The sequence below is a fragment of the Lynx canadensis genome, chromosome F2, assembly GCF_007474595.2.
Source record: "Lynx canadensis isolate LIC74 chromosome F2, mLynCan4.pri.v2, whole genome shotgun sequence".
Lineage (NCBI taxonomy): Eukaryota > Metazoa > Chordata > Mammalia > Carnivora > Felidae > Lynx > Lynx canadensis.
The window spans coordinates 79,534,153-79,553,652 of NC_044320.2; the positions used below are offsets into that span (position 1 = coordinate 79,534,153).

Here is a 19,500-nt window from a genome sequence, read left to right on the forward strand (position 1 = left end):
ACTATAGTTACCCGAAAGACCATTGTGGTCTCTCGTATGACATATGAGATGAGCTGCTCCGGTTACAAATGGCCAGACGATGACGCCCTGTCAGACTAGTGCTCTCAGTGTAGACTCTGCTCTCAATGGACCACTGTGTAAATATCAAAGTTCTCATGTTTTCAAAAGTTGTAATTGTGGCTGTTTAAGTAATTTGGCAGATAGCATCTTTCTTCAACCTTTAGAGCCTTTGGAGGTCAGACATGCAATCTTGGTAAATATTGATGAACCAGAACAGATCATGCCCCAAGAGGTCTGTGCCCCAGGCTGTTAGCTCATATTTCTCCCAGTCCACTTCAGTTAAGTCCCCAGAATCATGCTCTAAACACACGTGAAATTTACAGATCAAACCCAAGAAGTGAAAATACAAATGTAGTAAAAAGTATTTGTTTTTATTTTCCAGTATGCTTCATTAGAAAAGGTACAGTTTTGTTAGTAGTACATTAATGAACTTAAAGAACGAAGTGACAAGTCATTTGTCACAGATATTAATTTACATTTTACAAACATCCACCGAAACAATTAAAAATGAAATAAATATATTTACATTTCATATTTCTGGTATTGTCATTGCATTTTTGATATGTATAAAATATATAACATTTATAACATTTTATCTTCAAAAGCAACTTCAAATGTGCAAATAAGTGAATTATGACTTTGAAGTATTAAGGAATAAGAATAAATCATAAACAAGAGTTTTAGAGGTATGAATAAAGCAATTCCTTAAGAGCTCATGAGTACAGCACTATTAAGAGTAGCAAAATGTTTGTTATTAATATCAGAACGTGTACACTTACCTTAAAAAGTTAAGCACAAGATCGTCCTTGTGCTTTTAAAGCTTCTCCACCTGCTGATTTCTAGCAGTAATTCTAAATCATTGTTAGGATTATTACTTTTCCACAATAATAAATCAAGCTTCTCTCAAACCCAGCATTCCATGTAAACAAAGTTTATGAATAAGCTTTGTCATTGTAAATGAGGGAAACGTCGATCTATAAACCAATGCACCCAAAGGAAAATTTCTCTGCTTTTATGGTTAATATGAACTTGACATTTATTTTCAAGTAATTACTTTTCTTCTTGCCTAATGACAGTTTTGTGAGCACAGACTTTAAGACTCTAAGCTGGTACCTGCCTGAAAAATGGGCAAGAATGATTAGCTGCTTATTCTCCCTTTAAAATAGTGTTAGATGGTAAATGTTGGGGTACACATTACACATTCTATCTTAAAGTATATTTGAAATAAATATTTGCTGCGGTATAACAAATTAAAATGCCCCTGCTTTAATATACTTCAGCTTAAATGAATTGTTATTCTTTATCAGGCAAAATACATTATTATAGTAGTTAGCAAATATTTCAAATGATATTTGAACTCCCTTCTCTGGCCTAAGTACCTATAATATAATATTCCCTTTGAGCTTGCACTATGTACAGTATAATGAACCCTTTAATGTGTATATATATGTATGTATACATATATACATACATACATACACATACATATGTACACATACATGTATAATATGTGTACACACACACGCACACACACATACACACATATCCCAAGGCACTGGAGGGGTTAACACATAATGAAGCATTCTGCTATTCAAATGTGCTCTAGTACAAACGAGGATTTGATGAGTAAATCTCATGCACCTAAACCTACATTACATGAGAAATAGAGATTTATCTGAGTATTTTGTTCATTTTTTAATCTTTCTCATTCAAATAGTTCCAGTTATAACAAACCACAGTGGCTAATCATTCCACTGTAAAGGAAAGTGTTAAATACTATTTGGTAACTGATGAACATCAGAGTAATATTTTTCTAATAGGTAGGTGCTCCACTAATGTTAAGCAGCAATTTAGGCCTGTTAGGTTTGTTTTTTTCTTTTTTAATCAGTGGTATCAAAAATAAACACAATATCGTATTATCATAAATTTTAATTCAAGCTACAATTTACAGTGTAAATTTAAAGTATATTAAATATATATATTTGAAATATATTCATCTAATATAATTTGTGGGTAGCATTTTATTATATACATATACACATATGTGTGCGTGTGTGTGTGTGTGTTGTACAAGGAGATATATACCCATACATATCTCATTGTGCACCGTTTCCTTCATACACCTAAGCACAGGCTAGAAGATTTTTTATTATACAACAAAAAGGATATTTCATTCAATTGTCTTTTGTATATTTAAAACGGAGCTTTTATAAACCTGACATTGCTTTTAAAAATGATTACATTGCACTTATGTAAGGGTTTAAATCGACTTCCTTTTTTTTTTTCCTGGTGGCTGAGCCCACTTCCTACTCCCCACAGACCGGATGATCTCCCTGTGGACACATCCACGCTGCCCCAATGTGGGGCGCTCTGAGATACGCGTCCAACTCACAGCAGAGATTCTGCAAGGAACCGGCTCGTACTGCTACCCACCCTAAGGGGCAGGCGTCTCTCTGCTCTTCCTCCCCAGGCTCCGGGGCCTTCCTGAAGCCTGCTTTTGGCGGGCTCCTGGCTTTAGAATGACTGTCCCGTTCGGTCAATAGTGAGCAGTAATTTCACAGTGTTCTCCCCATTTTGAGTATATATTCATTTCATGGTCAAAAGAAACCATGTAAAAACCACGTGGTGTCCTATTTGCCACAGTTCTTTCAATAAGGCGTCCTAGATGCAACTTAACTCTTGCCAGTTACAATTATGAGCCCTGGCTTTTTTCTTTTCAATCTCAATGTGCTTAAGAATTAACCAGACACAAAGTGAATTGATAATTTAGGATGATTATGGAAATAGTTTGATAAATTTGTCAGTATAACGATCATGTGTCCTTTTTGCAAACAATTTTGATCCTTTCTTTTGTAAATTTTTTGTCCTATTTAAGAAAAGAAAATCAGAGGTGCCTGGGTGGCTCCGTCAGTTGAGCAACCGACTTCGGCTCAGGTCACGATCTTGTGGTTCACAGGTTCAAGCCCGGCGTCGGGCTCCGCCGGGCTGACAGCTCAGAGCCTGGAGCCTGCTTCGGATTCTGTGTCTTCCTCTCCCTCTGCCCTCCCCCCACCCATGCTCTGTCTCTCTGTGCCTCTCAAAAATAAACATTAAAAAAATATTGAAAAAGAAAAAAAAAAGACAATCAAACCAACTTATTGGGTATTTCATCATCTTCACAAGGAAATATCCAGTGTTTGATTTAGTTGGGGACGTGCATGTTAACATACAAGTAATCTTTCTTTTTTTAATAGACGGTTTGTTTAAAAAGCAGATCTCAGTACAGCTGTAGTAAAGGAGAAGTTTCTCGACATTAAACAAATGGTCATGTAACGCCTGGGATCTGTCATGTGCACATACCTCTGATGTTTTCAGATTTCCATCCCCTTTACATTTACTAACACAAGATACCTAAAATAACCCACTTAGTTTGGCCTTATATAATCATTTTTATGACATGGTAAGTTAGAAATTTAAAATTTTATTTTCGTATCTCACCTTACTTTCTCATAAAATATTACTAAAATGGGAAAATGTCATTTCCCCAACATAAGTAAAACTTGGAGACTATACCCTATGCTCATTTTAGTCCGTAAATAACTAGAATTAGGATTACAAAGAATTGTTTCACATGCCACATATGTCGCTATGACTTTCTCTACAAAAGTTTTTGGGGTCACTGAAAACTTATGAAACTTTAATGCGATACCAAATCCCATTATGTAAGTAAAAATCTCCTTAAACGAAGGAAAGACCAAGAGGTTCACGAATGTTTTCTTCATTCGTCATTAAATGGACATCTTTTGGCATATTTGGTTGACACTAGCAGCGATAAAACGTTGGTTTCAGTGATTTAAGGAAAAATAATACATTTTACATTGTGACTCTCATGGAATCAATGAATTTATTCTTTTGAAATTCTTAAGAATATCTGACAACAAGATAAACAAAATTGGAGTGCCAGCGTCGTGTTGCGGAATGAGAATACACAGAAAACTCTACACCAGCAGATTAAAGTGCTTTCTTCCTTGATGAAATTTTGCATGCTTTTTTTCCTTTGCTGCCATATGGTCTGCCTCCTTTATATTACTTATAATTCAATGATAGGGCATTAGTTCATGATCTGGCCCGACAGGTGTCTGTCATACAAAATAATCTAAAATACAGAAATAACCATTTAAGTGGTATTTTTATTTATAGGTAGCTTACAATTTTTTTATATTATGTACATACTTTGAATCATTCATTTTTTTGTCTTCACTTTTGATGAAATACTGGTACAAATAAACTGAGTGAGAACGAGCTGTTAGGTTCTTTTAAGATTATTCACAAATGCCTTCCAAAACAGAAATGCTTTTGAGATCCCTTAGGACCTTCTTGTTTTCTGCTGAAATTTCAAATCGAATTCACTGTCGACCTGGTGACACCATTGTTTCTCCAGCGTCTAAAATGATGAGGATGTTTATTCGGTTTGTACAGTCATGGTACATGGCAAAAGGAAGCCCCGTGTGTCAGGTTGTGTACTTGGCTTTGCTTGTTGTAGCAGAGCTGGGAGCAGCGGAAGCTGCAGCCTGATTGCCTAAAAAGAGAGGGTCCAAACAAGCTACTTTGGCAGCAAAGAACGAATGAATGCAGTGGAGAACAGCGAACAGATTTGAAAATTCCAGCTCCTGCAAAGGAACGAGAAAAGCTTCAGATCAAATACAAATCAGTGTCTTGAAAACACTTGATAATAACTAGACAACTAGATAATAGTCATTTTTTGAAGCTTGATAAAACCAATTGGAACCAGTTAATTATATCCGATGCATATAATCTGTAGGCCTTTTTATTCAATATGTAAACTTCATGTGTATTGAAGATTTACTTCAAAACATGGCAGTCCGAGGCTAGAAATACTAAGCATTCTTATTATCTATGAAAGTCACTTCAGTATTGGTAAATGCTGCATAGAGATATTTTTGGCCAGAATAAAATCTTATTCTCGATAAAGTACAAGAGAAACATGGGAGTGGCTTAAAAAGTATTTTTCACCTCTTTATACACATTTCCAATGATACATTTGGATTAAAATATTTAAAAAATATTCTTCATTATTGTCTAGAATAAGTTACAATTTGTCATAAGACACTGAATACGAAATGCTGAAAGCAAGGGTATATCAATATTTACGGCACCAGGAGCCAAATGGTGCCGTTCCAAAATAAAATACATGCATTAATTTTAAATGTAATTAATTTTAACTGTTGTATTTGATTATTTAAATTTGTTGTATCTGACTGTTTAAAAAAAACAAAACAAAATTCAACCAAGGCCCAATAATAGTTTGAAGTTTTTAAAAGTATTTCCTATTGAGATCTTTAAGGAAATTTGTATCCCACGTTGCAAAAAAAAAAAAAAAAAAAAAAAAAAAAAAAACAAAAAAGAAAAGAAAAAAGAAACAAGGAGTTTTGGATTTTTTTTTGTTTTTCAAACACGAATGGTGTCAGACTGGCTGTAAAATCAGGAGGTGATATTCAGGATAGATTTTAAAAGCTGACATCACAAATATTTTTTATGGAAAACCATCAATCGTCCCATAGAAATGTCTTAATTTCAAGAGGATAGAGAGGAGACACATACGTGTGCTGAATGGAAACTGTATGACAAAATTATCACAAAGAGGATTCGCTAGAGGGTAATACACCACACAAAACTTCTGACAAAGTTGTTGCTTTATCGTTACACATTTGTAATAAAGGATGCAGAATTACAACGGATATGCACATTAATCGTGTTTGCAATTCGTAATATGCGACGATGAGAAACAACACAACGTGTCTATTCAGTTGGGACAGAGTGTAATATCTGCCATCCACCAGGAAACTATTGAAATAAAATAATTCAGTTTAGGAATATTTTCTCAGGTCATGCAGCAGAAACACACTAAGAGCGCAACACAAATTCACTCATAGTTCTGTACGATATAGATAAAACAGCTACGCTGCCTCAGTACTTCCCTTCAAAACTTTGGTATTGTATTTCACAGCTTCCTATGGCAAATGTTAGCTGATTCTGGAAAACAGCAAAGATCTGATTTAGTTATTGTCATTTCCTTAAAGGCTTTAACCGAAAAATGCTTTCAGTCACCCCATCATAAATTATTTCAGAAGCTTTCTTTTTAACAACCCACTTCATTGGCAACATGACGTGTATCTGCCCAAGAGCAGCTTTCCGCTTGCCTTAACTCTGTGTCAGAGTCGCCTGTTCATCCCTTCACTCTTTGTGCCACCAGTGTATGTCACCTGGAGACTTTGATTTTGTTTGATATCAACCCAGATTAAGTCCACCAGACATGAAAGGTGTGGTAAAGTTTTGGAAAATCTGCATGTGCCCATGTACTGTTACAAAAACTCAAACCAGAAAAAAAACATGCAATTCACTCTTGGTAAAGGTGAAAACATCTGAATATTGCAAGTGGGCAAAAATATAACAATGTTTTCTCAAAAATAATTCTACCACATGTTTAGTGACTTGGAGATAATGTCTTGATTGTCAAAAATAAATATCTAATCATACAGGAATTTTTAGAAAGATTACTCATTCCAATTATTCATACCTTGTAAATTATATGCCAATTATTTGACGTAGATTGGCACTTTGAAGTTTTTACACCTTTTTTTCAGGAGCGTGAGTGGTAGGCGGGAAGTGATAGGTAAGAAGAGAAAGCAGGAGGCAGACATGCGCTCAATTTTGATTCTAGATTCCAATGTCAACTCATCTTTCTCCTGTTTCCATGGTCACTTTTGGCAACTATATCTGTTCTTGGGGCTTTAACTATCATGTATACATACATATATATACAGACATATATATATATATATTATATTATATTATATACATATATATACAGATATATATGTATGTATATATACAGATATATATGTATGTATACATACAGATATATATATGTGTATATACAGATATATATGTATGTGTATATATATATACTTACATAATATATAAATATATATATATTTACTCATTTCTAATATGACTCCTAGACCTACACATCTGTCCATCTACCTGCTGAGCAACCACAATGACATCCATCAAATTATTTATTATTTTTACATCAAATTTATTATGATTATTTACGATAAAGCTCTTCTGAATGCCATAAATCTCACTAAACATAAGTTGTCTTCAAATTTTAATCGCTCATTCATTCATTCATTCAGTGAATATTTATTGAGTGCTTTATAGGCATTTAGTCTTTTTCTTGGTGGAAAGAAAAAATAGTGAGCAAAACAGACAAACCAAGTCCTGAAAGGACTTAATTCTAGTGGCAAGACACAAGATACAAGACTATAAATCAATTAACTATAATATTGCTGAAATAATTGTAAGTAAAGTCAAGAAAATAAAACAGAGGGATGCCTGGGTGGCTCAGTCAGTTAAGCATCAGACTCTGTCCGGCTCAGGTCATGATCTCGCGGGTTGTGGGTCCAAGCTCTGTATCCGGTGAGCTCGAGCCCCGCCATGAGTGAGTCCCGCTTCTCTCTCTCTCTCTCTTCCTCTCTTTCCCTCCCTATATGGCCCTCTTGGGATTCTGTCTCTCTCCCTCTCTCTCTGCCCCTCACTCACTTGTGCCCTCTCTCTCCCTCCAAAAATAACTGACTAAATAAGCAGGAAAGAGAAACTTTTAAAAAAAGAAAAGAAAGCAGAGAAGACAGCAAGAGTGTGTGAGGGAGGGGCTGCAAGATAAGAGAATCTCCATTGCCATGTGTGCAAAATCAGAACTAAGGGAATGTCTAAAAAAAACCTCTAGGAAATGAAGTCAAAGAAATAACACAGGTCAGAATTTGCAGTCCATATGAACTCTTCATGAGTTTTACTCCGAGTGACATGGAAAAAAAAACATGGGAAATTTCTGAGCAGAGAAGTGACAAGAATTGACATAAGTCTTAAAATTATAATTCTGACTACACTGTTGAGAATAAGCTCTTGGGAAGAAGATTGAAAAAAAGGAAAGAAGTTATAAAGTTTTCAATAAGGAAAGGAGCAGGATTTGAAAGTAAACTTGAGTCAAGGTTGATTCCAAAATATTTGATTGAGCAACTGAAAGGAGAGAGTTGTTATTTAGTAAAATGGAGAAATTATGAAAAAAAAGCAGGGTTTGCATGAAAGATCAAGTCTGGTTTCGGACATGTTATATTTGAGAGCATATAGGATTAAAAGGGTAAGTATGTAACATATATATATATAACATATATATACAACATATATATAACACATATATAACATATATACAACATATATACAACATATATAACATATATATTATATATAACATGTATATTATATATAACATATATATGTATAACATATGACACATATATAACATATATATAACATATATATAATATATATAATATTATGTTATATATATGTATATATTAGTGTAGAAAAATCAAGGTAGGTTATAAAAATTAGGATGTGTCAGAACAAAGATGAGATAAAGGATAAAGCAGTGATCTGAGTGAGAAGGGCAAGGTTTGGAGGGTATGTAGAGAGAAGGATTAGGGACTAATCTGGGGAATCCTGCAGTATAAAATATAGGAAAGTAGGGAAGAAACAAAAGAAAAGAAAAGAAGAAAAGAAAAGAAAAGAAAAGAAAAGAAAAGAAAAGAAAAGAAAAGAAAAGAAAGAAAACAGTCATTGCCGGGGAAGGGAGAGAGACAAAACACAAAGTCTGGAAAATGAGAATTGGAAACTGACTATTGGATTTAGCAACATGGAGATCATTTTGATCCTTGACAAAGAAGTTTATATGGAGAAATGGATGCAAAAGACTCATAGCAATCAGTTCATAAGTGATTGAGTGCAAAAAAATAATAAAGTAAGTATAGATGATAATGTTTTAGAGAAGTCCATTTTTCTTTCTTAAATGAGCAGAGAAATGAATCGATAGGCGAAATCAATTATGTTTTTCTAACATTTAATAAATTAGGAAGCACCTATATAAAGCAAATATTAAAAGATCTACAGGGTGAAATAGTAATAGAATAAAGTTGGGGGATTAATACCTCACTTACATCAATATATAGATCATCCAGACAGAAAATCAAAAGGAAACATCATCCTTAAACACCATATTGGACCAGATGGACTTAAATATCTACAAATACATATATTTGCAGATAACAGGATATTATAAAAGAAAATCCCAAAGACACTACTAAAAAACATTAGCACTAATACGCAAATTCAGTAAAATAGCAAGGTATAAAATCAATATACAGGAATCTATTACATTTCTATACACTAATAATAAACTATCAGAAAGAGAAATTAAGAAAATAAACTCACTTATAATTGCATCAAAATAATAAATACCAAGGAATAAATGTAACCAGTGAAGTAAGTAAGCTGTACATTAGACACCAAAAGACAGTGATAGAAAGAAATTGAAGACACAAATAAATGTCAAGATATTCTGTGGTTATGGATTAGAAGAATTAATACTGTTAAAATGTCCATGCTACCCAAAGCAATCTATAGATTCAATACAATCCTTATCAAAATTCTGCTAGTATTTTTCACAGAAATAGAACAGACAATCCCCAAATCTGTATAGAACCACAGAAGACTCTGAATAGCCCAGCAACCTTGAGAACGAGCAAAGCTGATGGCATCACACTCTGATTTCAAACTATATTACGAAGCTATAGAATCAAGATGATACGGCATTGTCATAAAGACAGATGCATCACATCAATGGAATAGAATCGAGATTCCAAAACTAAACTCATGCATATTGTCTAACTCATTTAAAACAAAGGAGCCAAGAATATACAATGAGGAAAGGACAATTTCTTCAATAAATGGTGTTGGGAAAACTGGACAGTCACATATAAAAGAATAAAACTGGCCCACTATCTCACACTATACACAAAAATTGACTCAAAATAGATTAAAGACTTTAATGTAATAACTGAAACCATAACATTTTCAAAGAAAACATAGATGGTAAGCCCCCTGGCATTGGTCTTGGCAATGATTTTTTTCTTTTGGGATCCAACACCAAAAACAAAGCAACAAAGCAAAAATGAATAAGTGGGACTACATCAAAATAAAAAGCTTCTATACGGCAAAAGAAAAAGGCAAACTATTGAATGTGAAGTCATATTTGTAAAAATCTGACTAATAAATATCCCCCAAATATAAATAATTCATACAACCCAAGAGCAAAATGATGATCTGATTTGTAATTTTCTAAATGTTAATTTATTTTTGACAGTGTAAAAGAGAGAGAGAGAGAGGGCACACACATGAGTGGGGAAGGGTTAGAGAGAGAGAGAGAGACACAGAATCTGAAGCAGGCTCCAGGCTCTGAGCTGTCAGCACAGAGCCCGACGTGGGGCTCAGATGTACGAACTGTGAGATCATGACCTGAGCTGAAGTCAGACAACCTACTGAGCCACCTAAGTACCCTGATAATCTGATTCTTAAAATGGACAAATCTGAATAGATATTTCCCAAAGAAGACATCCAGATGGCCAACAGGTACTTGGAAAGGTGCTCTCAGCATCACTCATTCTCAGGGAAATGAAAATCAAAGCCACAGTGAGATATCACCTCACACCTGTTAAATGGCTATTACCAGAAAGACAAGAAATAACAAGAGTTGGTGAGGAAGTGGAGAAAAGCGAACACTTGTACCCTGTTGGTGGGAATGTAAATTGGTGCAGACACTATGGAGAACACTATGAAGTGTCCTCATAAAGTAAAAACGAACTTCCAGGGGTGACTGGGTGACTCAGTCAGTTAAGCGTCCGACTTCAACTCAGGTCGTGATCTCACAGTTTGTGGGTTCAAGCCCCAGTAGGGTTCTGTGCTGACAGCTCGGAGCCTGGAGCCTCCTTCTGATTCTGTGTCTCCCTCTCTCTCTGCCCCTCCCCCACTCATGTTCTGTCTCTGTCTCTCTCAAAAATAAATAAACATTAAAAAAATAGAACTTCCATATGATTCAGCATTTCCACTTTGGGTATATAAGCAAAGAAAACAAAACCACTAATTCAAAAAGATACATGCACCTCCGTATTCATTGCGGCATAATTTACAAAGCCAAAATATGGAAACAACCTAAATATCCATTAATGGAAAATAAAGAAATGTGACACACACACACACACACACACACACACACACACACGCATACACACACACAAAAGAATATTATCCAGTCATGAAAAAGAATGAATTCCTGCCATTGGTGACAACATCAATGGATCTTGAAGGCACTATGCTAACTGAAATAAGTCCAACAAAGAAAGAGATGATTTGACATATATGTGGAATAATAATAATAAATAAACTTATAGATATAGTGACCAGATTGGTGGTTGTCAGAGGAAGGGATTAGGGGGTGGGTGAAATAGGGGAAAAGCATCAAACGTTACAAACTTCCAGGTATACAAAAAATAAGTCATGGGGTTGTATACACAGTATGCGACTATAGAGTTGATAACACGGTGCTGCATATTTGAAAGTTGCTAACGGAGCAAATCCTAGAAGTTCACATCCAAAGACAAAAACTGTAACTATGTATGGTGATGGATGTTACCCAGACTTTGTGGTGATCATTTCACAGCGTATTCAAATATCAAATAATTATGTTATACATCTGAAATGTTCCCTGTCAATTATACCTCAATTTTTTTTAAAAAAAGCCATGTTACTGAGTTTATAACTTCATAAAAAAGAATAACAAAGTTTTAGTCCATGTTTGTCATACGTGTTTTTTAAACTATGTGAAATAAAAATTATTATTAACTCCACTTCCTGTATGCCCTCCTCTACTTCCTCTGCAACAGTGTCTGACAAACTCAATATAGCTGAGGTGGAGAAATTCGATCAGTCAAAATTGAAGAAGACAAGGGTTCCTGGGTGGCTCAGTGGCTTAAGCCTCCAACTCATGGTTTCACCAGTTCGCGATCTCACCTGAGATGGAACCCTGCGTTGGGCTCTGTGCTGACGGTGCGGAGCCTGCTTGGGACTCTCTCTCTCTGTCTCTCTCTCTCTGTCCCTCTTCCTCTTGCACTCTCTCTCTCTCAAAATAAATAAGTAAACTTAAAAAAAATTTAAATGGAAGAAGACAGACATGCAAGAAAAATATCTGCCACCAGAAGAAATGACCCAATAGAGGAAGCAAAGGTGAATTGTAATGAGCCGATACTGCCAATATGCACCCTACATGCCACAAGCACCGCCTCCTTATGTCACTTATTTTTTCAAAGTTTTTAATGTTCATTTATTATTGAAAGACAGAGAGAGACAGAGCATGAGCATGTCTGTAATAAATCCACAGTTATTGCAAATGTGTTTAATTTCAAAGTCTGAAAAAGTTAATTCTGATAATTTTGACTTCTTTTTTTTTTAAACACTGCTTTTCCAGAGAAGCGCCATTTTAGAAGACCTTATTTTGCCATTCTGGAAGATCAACCCACTTTGGCACTTGATTGTATGAGATGCCTTAAGGTACACTGATTTGTAAAATTTATGTGGTGTCGACTATTGACTTATTGTTTATCTTGGTCTCTTGACTTCTATTACAAGGTTTGGTGAATAAAAATAAAAACTCATTTAATTCCCAATCTATACTAATATGCTTACTTTCAAAGTCTTAAGTACTCCTAGGATCCTGATGTAATATATAACCTTGTTTAATAATATCTTGCATCATTCCTCTAAGTGAATAAAAAAAAACACTGATATACATTAATACCACATTTATACCATTTCTCTAATACTAAGTTATTTAGTAAATGATAATATGCCAGCCAATGTCTTGATACCTGGGACCATAAATTTGAAAAAGACATGAGAGATGCCCTAAGAAACTCAAATGGGACAATTTAAACAGTTGATCCTAATGCAAATGTAAAAGGCTATAAATAAAATATGCATATATTATGAACAATTCTACAGTACCTGTTTTCAAAATAAAATAACTAATTTTTCTATTCAAAATTCTGTTTTTCTCATTTTCAAAGATTTCATGATTACTGTAATTTTTAGCACTATTTGTTTCTTTATTATGAGAAGATAACATTTTACCTGATTGTTATACTCTAGGTTACTCCTTGGAAAATGCTTTCAAGTGTGTTATTATTTTTTAAATTTTGATTTTCAAAATGTTTACATTTACATCATTAAAATAAAAATGTTGTTACATTTCTTCTATAGGTAAATGGTGACTTTCGGCAAAAAGGAAAAAAAAAGATCACACCATAGACATATTCCCCTTGACAGTTACTTATTTTAGAGGCAGTTAATATATTTGTTTTACCTTAAAGATGTCAATTTAAACTTATCGCTTTCCAAGTTAAAAATGTTTTGCATTCCTAACACATGAGAAAATAAAATTCAATAGCTCATAAAAGAAAATAGAAGACTTGAAAAATAAATTATGTACAAAGAAGACAATTTCTTAGAAATAAAAATGGTTCAGCATCCTCAGTGATTCCCAGTTTAGAAGCTCTTTTATAGGTAGAAGCATGTGCTGCCCACATACGTCCTTCACCCCATATTTCTTTTCCTAATTCAATCAACAGTTTTAAATAACCTTTCAGATAAAGCAATGGGTATGTCAATTACATACACACACACATAACTGACTTCAATGTTTTCTCCCTGATTTATTTCCTGGTGCTTCTGTTTCTTTTACAGTCTGAAGCACAACCAACGTGGATGGATGCAGGATCTGCCCTCTTAAATAGGTGTCCCTGCCCTCTCCTCATTCTTTTCTCCGTAGCCTGAGTAGCTGGTGCTCTCGATAATTTGCAGTGAAAGGATCTTGGAATTTTATAGGACCTTTGGTTCCAGATGCCAGAAAAAAGTTAGAAATTGTGCAAAGCAGCATAGGAAGGCTATCCTTCATTTCCAATGCAGAGGGAGATCCTTCATACCAAATACCTACCCAGGTTGGTGATTTTTAAACGTCCTCATCTATGAGACCTCAATGCTACGTATGCATTTGTCTAAATTGCCAGTCATTCTCCAGAAGACAAACCAACACATCATGGATTCTTTAATAAGGATCTTTGACAGCCACTTACTGAGCACACAAAATGTTCCATATATTGCGTTATATATTCAGTCTTTACCATCACAACCACAGAAGAGGTCGTCCCTTAGAGCACTCTTTTAAGGCAGACACTTCTATCCACAATTTATAATGACAATAGGAAGATTTATGGAGATTAGCTAGAAGGTGGTATTATGGGAAGTCAATCCTTGATTTCTGACTTGAGTCTTACTGAACCAGATATTTGTGAAAAGGTATCCTGCGGCAGCACAGAGTCACTGCGACTGTGGAGATTACGGGCAGGAAATGGTTTTGGGGAAAATCCTCCAATGACCAAATCCATGTAAAAATGTTTCTATACTCTGCACTGTTCCTCTAAATAGAAACACAATTGCTTTTTTCCTTCTCTTATTGTATTGTGCATAAAAGCACTACCTTGGCTTCCAGATCTCAAATTTAGTAATTTAGGATTAATATACTATACACACTAGCTTAGGAAATATTTTAAGTGTTTCCTTGGAGGGGAATTGCTACGAATTTCAATGAATAAAGCTTCTTTGATGTTTTTCAAAGACAACCTGTTTTGAAGTCAGAGGACTGTCTGGCCATATTATATCAAATTATAATTTTAAAACACACATAAATATAAAAACAAAATATTAGAAGTAGTGAAGAAAAAATATATGGCTGAAAAATTTAGTAGGAACAACTATGAGAATGCTAGTAATCCTTGATATAGTAGTGTTTACATTAACATCAGATATAAGCCACTTTTTTTTAAAGTTCCCAATAGCAATAATGATTTTTTGGTAAATTGTCAAATAGCTACAAACAATATTGCTCATGACTTCAACTGGGAACCATTTCCCCGTTCTACTAGGAAAGTTCTGAGAAGTTAAATGAGGCTTTGGAAAACAGATGGCAAATTTATTAAGCTTTCTGAGTAATGAAGTGAGAATTTATGAGTTTCTCCTTTCAGAGAAAAATGCATAATGGGCTTTTGTATTATGACATTGAGCTCATACAGCCATAAGGAACAATAACAAAAACAAAAAGAAAAAAAAAACAAAAACAAAGTTCCCCCAACTCCCAGGTAAATCCACATGACTTTTTTTCAGTACTTATGAGAACTTTTCAGAACCAAAAAGTTAATTAGAACTTTTATGTTGTAATACATATGGCAACTCAAGCAGTCATGTCCCCCAAACAAACCATATTACTTGTTAAATAAGCTTCGGTTATATGCATTCACCTTGTAACTGGAAATGTACATATGTGTTATTAAATTAAAGCATGTTTTATCAATAATTATCTCTTTATTATTACATATTACAAGATATGAGTCTACTGTCTAAACTATTTTATCACTCCTTAAATCATTTTCAAAATAAAAGAAACACTGTACAGCTTCCATATTTAATCATCTTTTCTGACCCATATTTTAAGTTCTGGGTCCCCTATTTTTTTAATTTCTTTGTACGAGTTTACTGTGATATCTTTGACATATACAATTGTATGCATTTAAGGTGGATGATTTGGTGCTTTGATATTTGCATACATTGTGAAAAGAGCACCCAAATCAAGCTGATTAGCATATGATCACATCTACATACTTACCATTGTGTTTGCAGGGGTGGAGAGAGATTTTATTTTAAGTACACAATATAGTGTTGTTAACTATCGTCAGTCACATTATATATTAGGTTCTATTCATTTTGCATGACTGAAATTTTGCACCCTTAACCAACATCATCCCATTTCCCCCTCCCCCAAGCCTCGGCAATCACCCTTCTACTTTCTGCTTCAAGGTTTAACTGTTTTAGATGCAATGTGTGAGTTAGATTGTGCGGTATTTTTTTCTGTGTCTTGCCTATTATTTTAGTTAGCATAATGTCCTCCAGTTCCATCCATGTCACAAATGGCACAAAATCCTTTTTTATGACGTTGAACAGTATTTCATTGTGTGTGTGTGTATAATATATTGTTTATCTGTCAAAGGACAGTAAGTTTTGTTCCATCACTTGCCTATTATGAATAATGCGGCAATGAACATGGCAGTGTAGATATGTTTTCAAGAGAGTGATTTCATTTCATTTGGAAATATACCTGGAATCGGGATTGTTGGATAATACAGTAATCCTATTTAATATTCTGAGAAATGTCCATACTGTTTTCCATAGTGGCTGCGCCAATTTACATCCCCATCATCAGTACACAAGGCTTCGCTTTTCTTCACATTCTTGCCAACACTGTTATTGTTTATCTTTTTGGTAAGAGCCATCTTCATAAGTGTGAAGTGATATCTCATTATGATTTTGATTTACATTTCCCTGGTGATTACTGATGTTGAGCATGTTTTCATATAGGCATTAGTCATACAAATTTTTTCTTTTGAGAAGGGTCTATTAGGACATTTGCCCATTTTTTAATTGAGTTATTTGTATTTTTGGTATTGATTTGTTTGAATTCTTTATATATTTTAGACATTACTCTACTATTGGCTATACAGTCTGAAAACAATTTTCCTTTTCTGTAGATTGCCTTTTCATTTTCTTGATTATTTCCTTCCCTGTACAGAAGCTTTCTAGCTTGATGTGGTCCCACTTGTCTATTTTGTCTTGTGTTGCCCATGTTTTTGGCATCATATCCAAAAAAAAATATTGCCAAGACTGATGTAAAGAAGTTCTTTCCTTATGTTTTCTTCTAGGAGTTGCATGGTTTCAGGTCATACATTTAAGCCTTTGTGTTAATTTTATGTATGCTATGAGATATTGATCCAGTTTTATTCTTTTGCATGTGCTCGTCTAGTTTTCCCAGCATCACTTGTTGAAGAACCATTCACTGTGTGTTCTTGGAATCTTTGTCAATGAGCAGTTGATTATAAATGTGTGGGTTCATTTCTGGAATCTGTATTCTAATCATTGGTCTATATGTTTATATTTATGGCAGTACTGTACGTTTTGGTTACTATAGCTTTGTAATATAATTTGAAGTTAGGAAGTGTGATCCTACAGCTTTCTCATTCTTACTTAAGGTTGCTTTAGCTACTTGGGGTCTTGTGATTCCGTATGAATTTATGTTTTTCTATTTCTGAAAAAAAACATGATTGTGATTTTGGTAGATATTCCATTGAATCTACAGATCATTTTGGGTAATATGAATATTTTAACAATGTTAATTATTCCATTTCATAAACATGGGGGGTCTTTCCGTTTATCTGTGTCTTTTAGAATTTCCTTCATCAGTGTTTTATAAAGTTCAGTGTATAAATCCTGCATTTCTTTGTTTAATTCTTAAGTAATATACACTTTTTGCTGTGATTGTGAATAAGATTGTTTGTCAAATTTATCTTCAGATAGTTTTCTGCTAGTGTACGATTATGCCACTGATTTTTATGTCAATTTTGTATCCTGTGAATTTACTGAATTTCTTTTAGTTTTAATCATAATTTTGTGGAATCTTCAGGGTTTTCTATGCATATTATCATATCATCTGCAAACAGAAATAATTTTACCTCTTTGCTTCTAATTTATAAGTCTTTTATTTACTTTTCTTACCTAATTTCTGGTTAGCACTTTTGGTACTTTGTTGAATAGCACTGGCATAAGTGGGCACACTTGCCTCATTCCAGATTGTAGAAGAGATGTTTTCAGTGTTTCCCTATTCGTTATGATATTAGTTGTGGGTTTTCCAAATATAACCTTATTGTGTTTATATTTGTGGGTTTTTTGTACTTTTTTATTGCAAATTTTTATAATGAAAAGATGCTGAAGTTTGTCAAATGGTTTCTGTATCTATTGAGATGATCGTGGGAATTTTCTCTTTTATTCTGCTAATATCACACTGACGTTTGTATGTTGAACCATCCTTTTATCCCAGGCATAAATTCCCCTTATGATACTCTTAATGTGCTGTTGATTTTGACTTCCTAGTATTTCACTGAGGATTTTTGAATCCATGTTCTTTAGCGATACTGGCCTGTAGTTTACTTTCATTTAATCCTGTCGTTGTCTGGCATTGGAATCAGGGTAATTCTACCTTCATAAAAATCATTTTGGGAGTGTTTCCTCTTGTATTTTTTAAAAGAGTTTAAAAAGGGTCAGTATTAATTCTTCTTTGAATGATTGTTAGTATTCACCTATGTATCCTTTTGATCCTGGGTTTTTCTTTATTGGAAGGTTTTTGATCAGTGATTCAGTCTCCTTGTTTGTTATTGCCATAATAAGAAGAACCATATCCACAATTAAACTTTCACTGTCTAATTTTTGTTATATTTCTGCCACTATTTAGTTGGGGTTATTAAAGGTGAAAAACTAAGAATCAGACTCATTAGGACAATTATATTTTTTAGAAGTGGCATTAATAGTACTTTAAAAATACAGTTCTACTTTTGGAATGATGGAGTAGATATGTTTCCTTATTTCTCCCCCCGAGCGTAATAAAAAGCTCTGGAAATAGTATGTAAAAACAAACAACAGGACAAGGTGAAAGGAGAGGAGAAGGCAGACAAGCTAGGGATCCAGAGACCTCTGGACTTGAGGAATAAGACCGTGGTGAGTTCTCATGGTGAGTTTTTCTTTTTGCATCATATATTCCAAACAAGGCTGGGAACCCAGAAACATCACTGATTATAGAAAAACAAACAAATTAAAAAAAACACGAAATGAAAAAAACCCAACAGATATCGACTTTCTCTAGCCATGTCACCTGAAAAGGGGCAGTCTAGTCAGGCAGAAAATGTGCATCCATTAATTGTTCTACTCTGGACAAATGCTATGGAAAAGCTGAGACCTTACTCTTGTTTCCATTAGCTAAGTTCTAGGCTCCTACTCTTGTGAAGCCATAATGAGGTTATATCCTGGGCCATAAAGAAAATGTCAACTAATTAGAAAAAAAATTGAAATCATACAGAGTATGTTCTCTGACAAACTGTATCAGACTAGAAATAAATTCTAGGAAGATAACAGGAAAATCTCCAAACACTTAGAAATTAAGTATCACACTTCTAAATAAAATCTGTTGATCAAAAAAAGAAACCTTGAAGAAAATTAAAAACACATTGATTTGCTTTAAAATAGAAATGCAGTGTATCAAAGTTTGTGGAATGCAGTAAATGCAGTGCTAGGAAAGAAACTATAGCATCAAATGTTTGTATTAGAAATAAGGAAGTTTCAATTCAACAATCTAAAAATACTACCTTGTGAAATTAGAAAAAGAAAGGCAACATAAAATCAAAGAAACCAGAAAGAAGCAAATTAATAAAATTAAGAGCAGAAATCATAGAGTTGATTACAGAACTCTAAGAGAAGATTAATGAAAAAATAATTCTGGTACTTTGAAATGTTTCTGGAAAGACTAACAGAAAAATAGAAAAAAGGTATGAATTACAG

General features: G+C 34.1%; 1 protein-coding gene across 1 annotated transcript in view; it reads right to left on the minus strand.

The window, feature by feature from the left end:
• Window positions 1-4,253: 4,253 nt before the first annotated feature.
• The window catches only part of SNTG1 (syntrophin gamma 1), a 310,753-nt gene continuing 295,506 nt past the window's right edge, over window positions 4,254-19,500 (minus strand). The window contains exon 21 of the mRNA XM_030303901.1: window positions 4,254-4,709. Coding sequence (XP_030159761.1) covers window positions 4,551-4,709 — 159 coding nt within the window. The 3' untranslated portion in view covers window positions 4,254-4,550. The remainder of the gene's footprint in view (window positions 4,710-19,500) is intronic.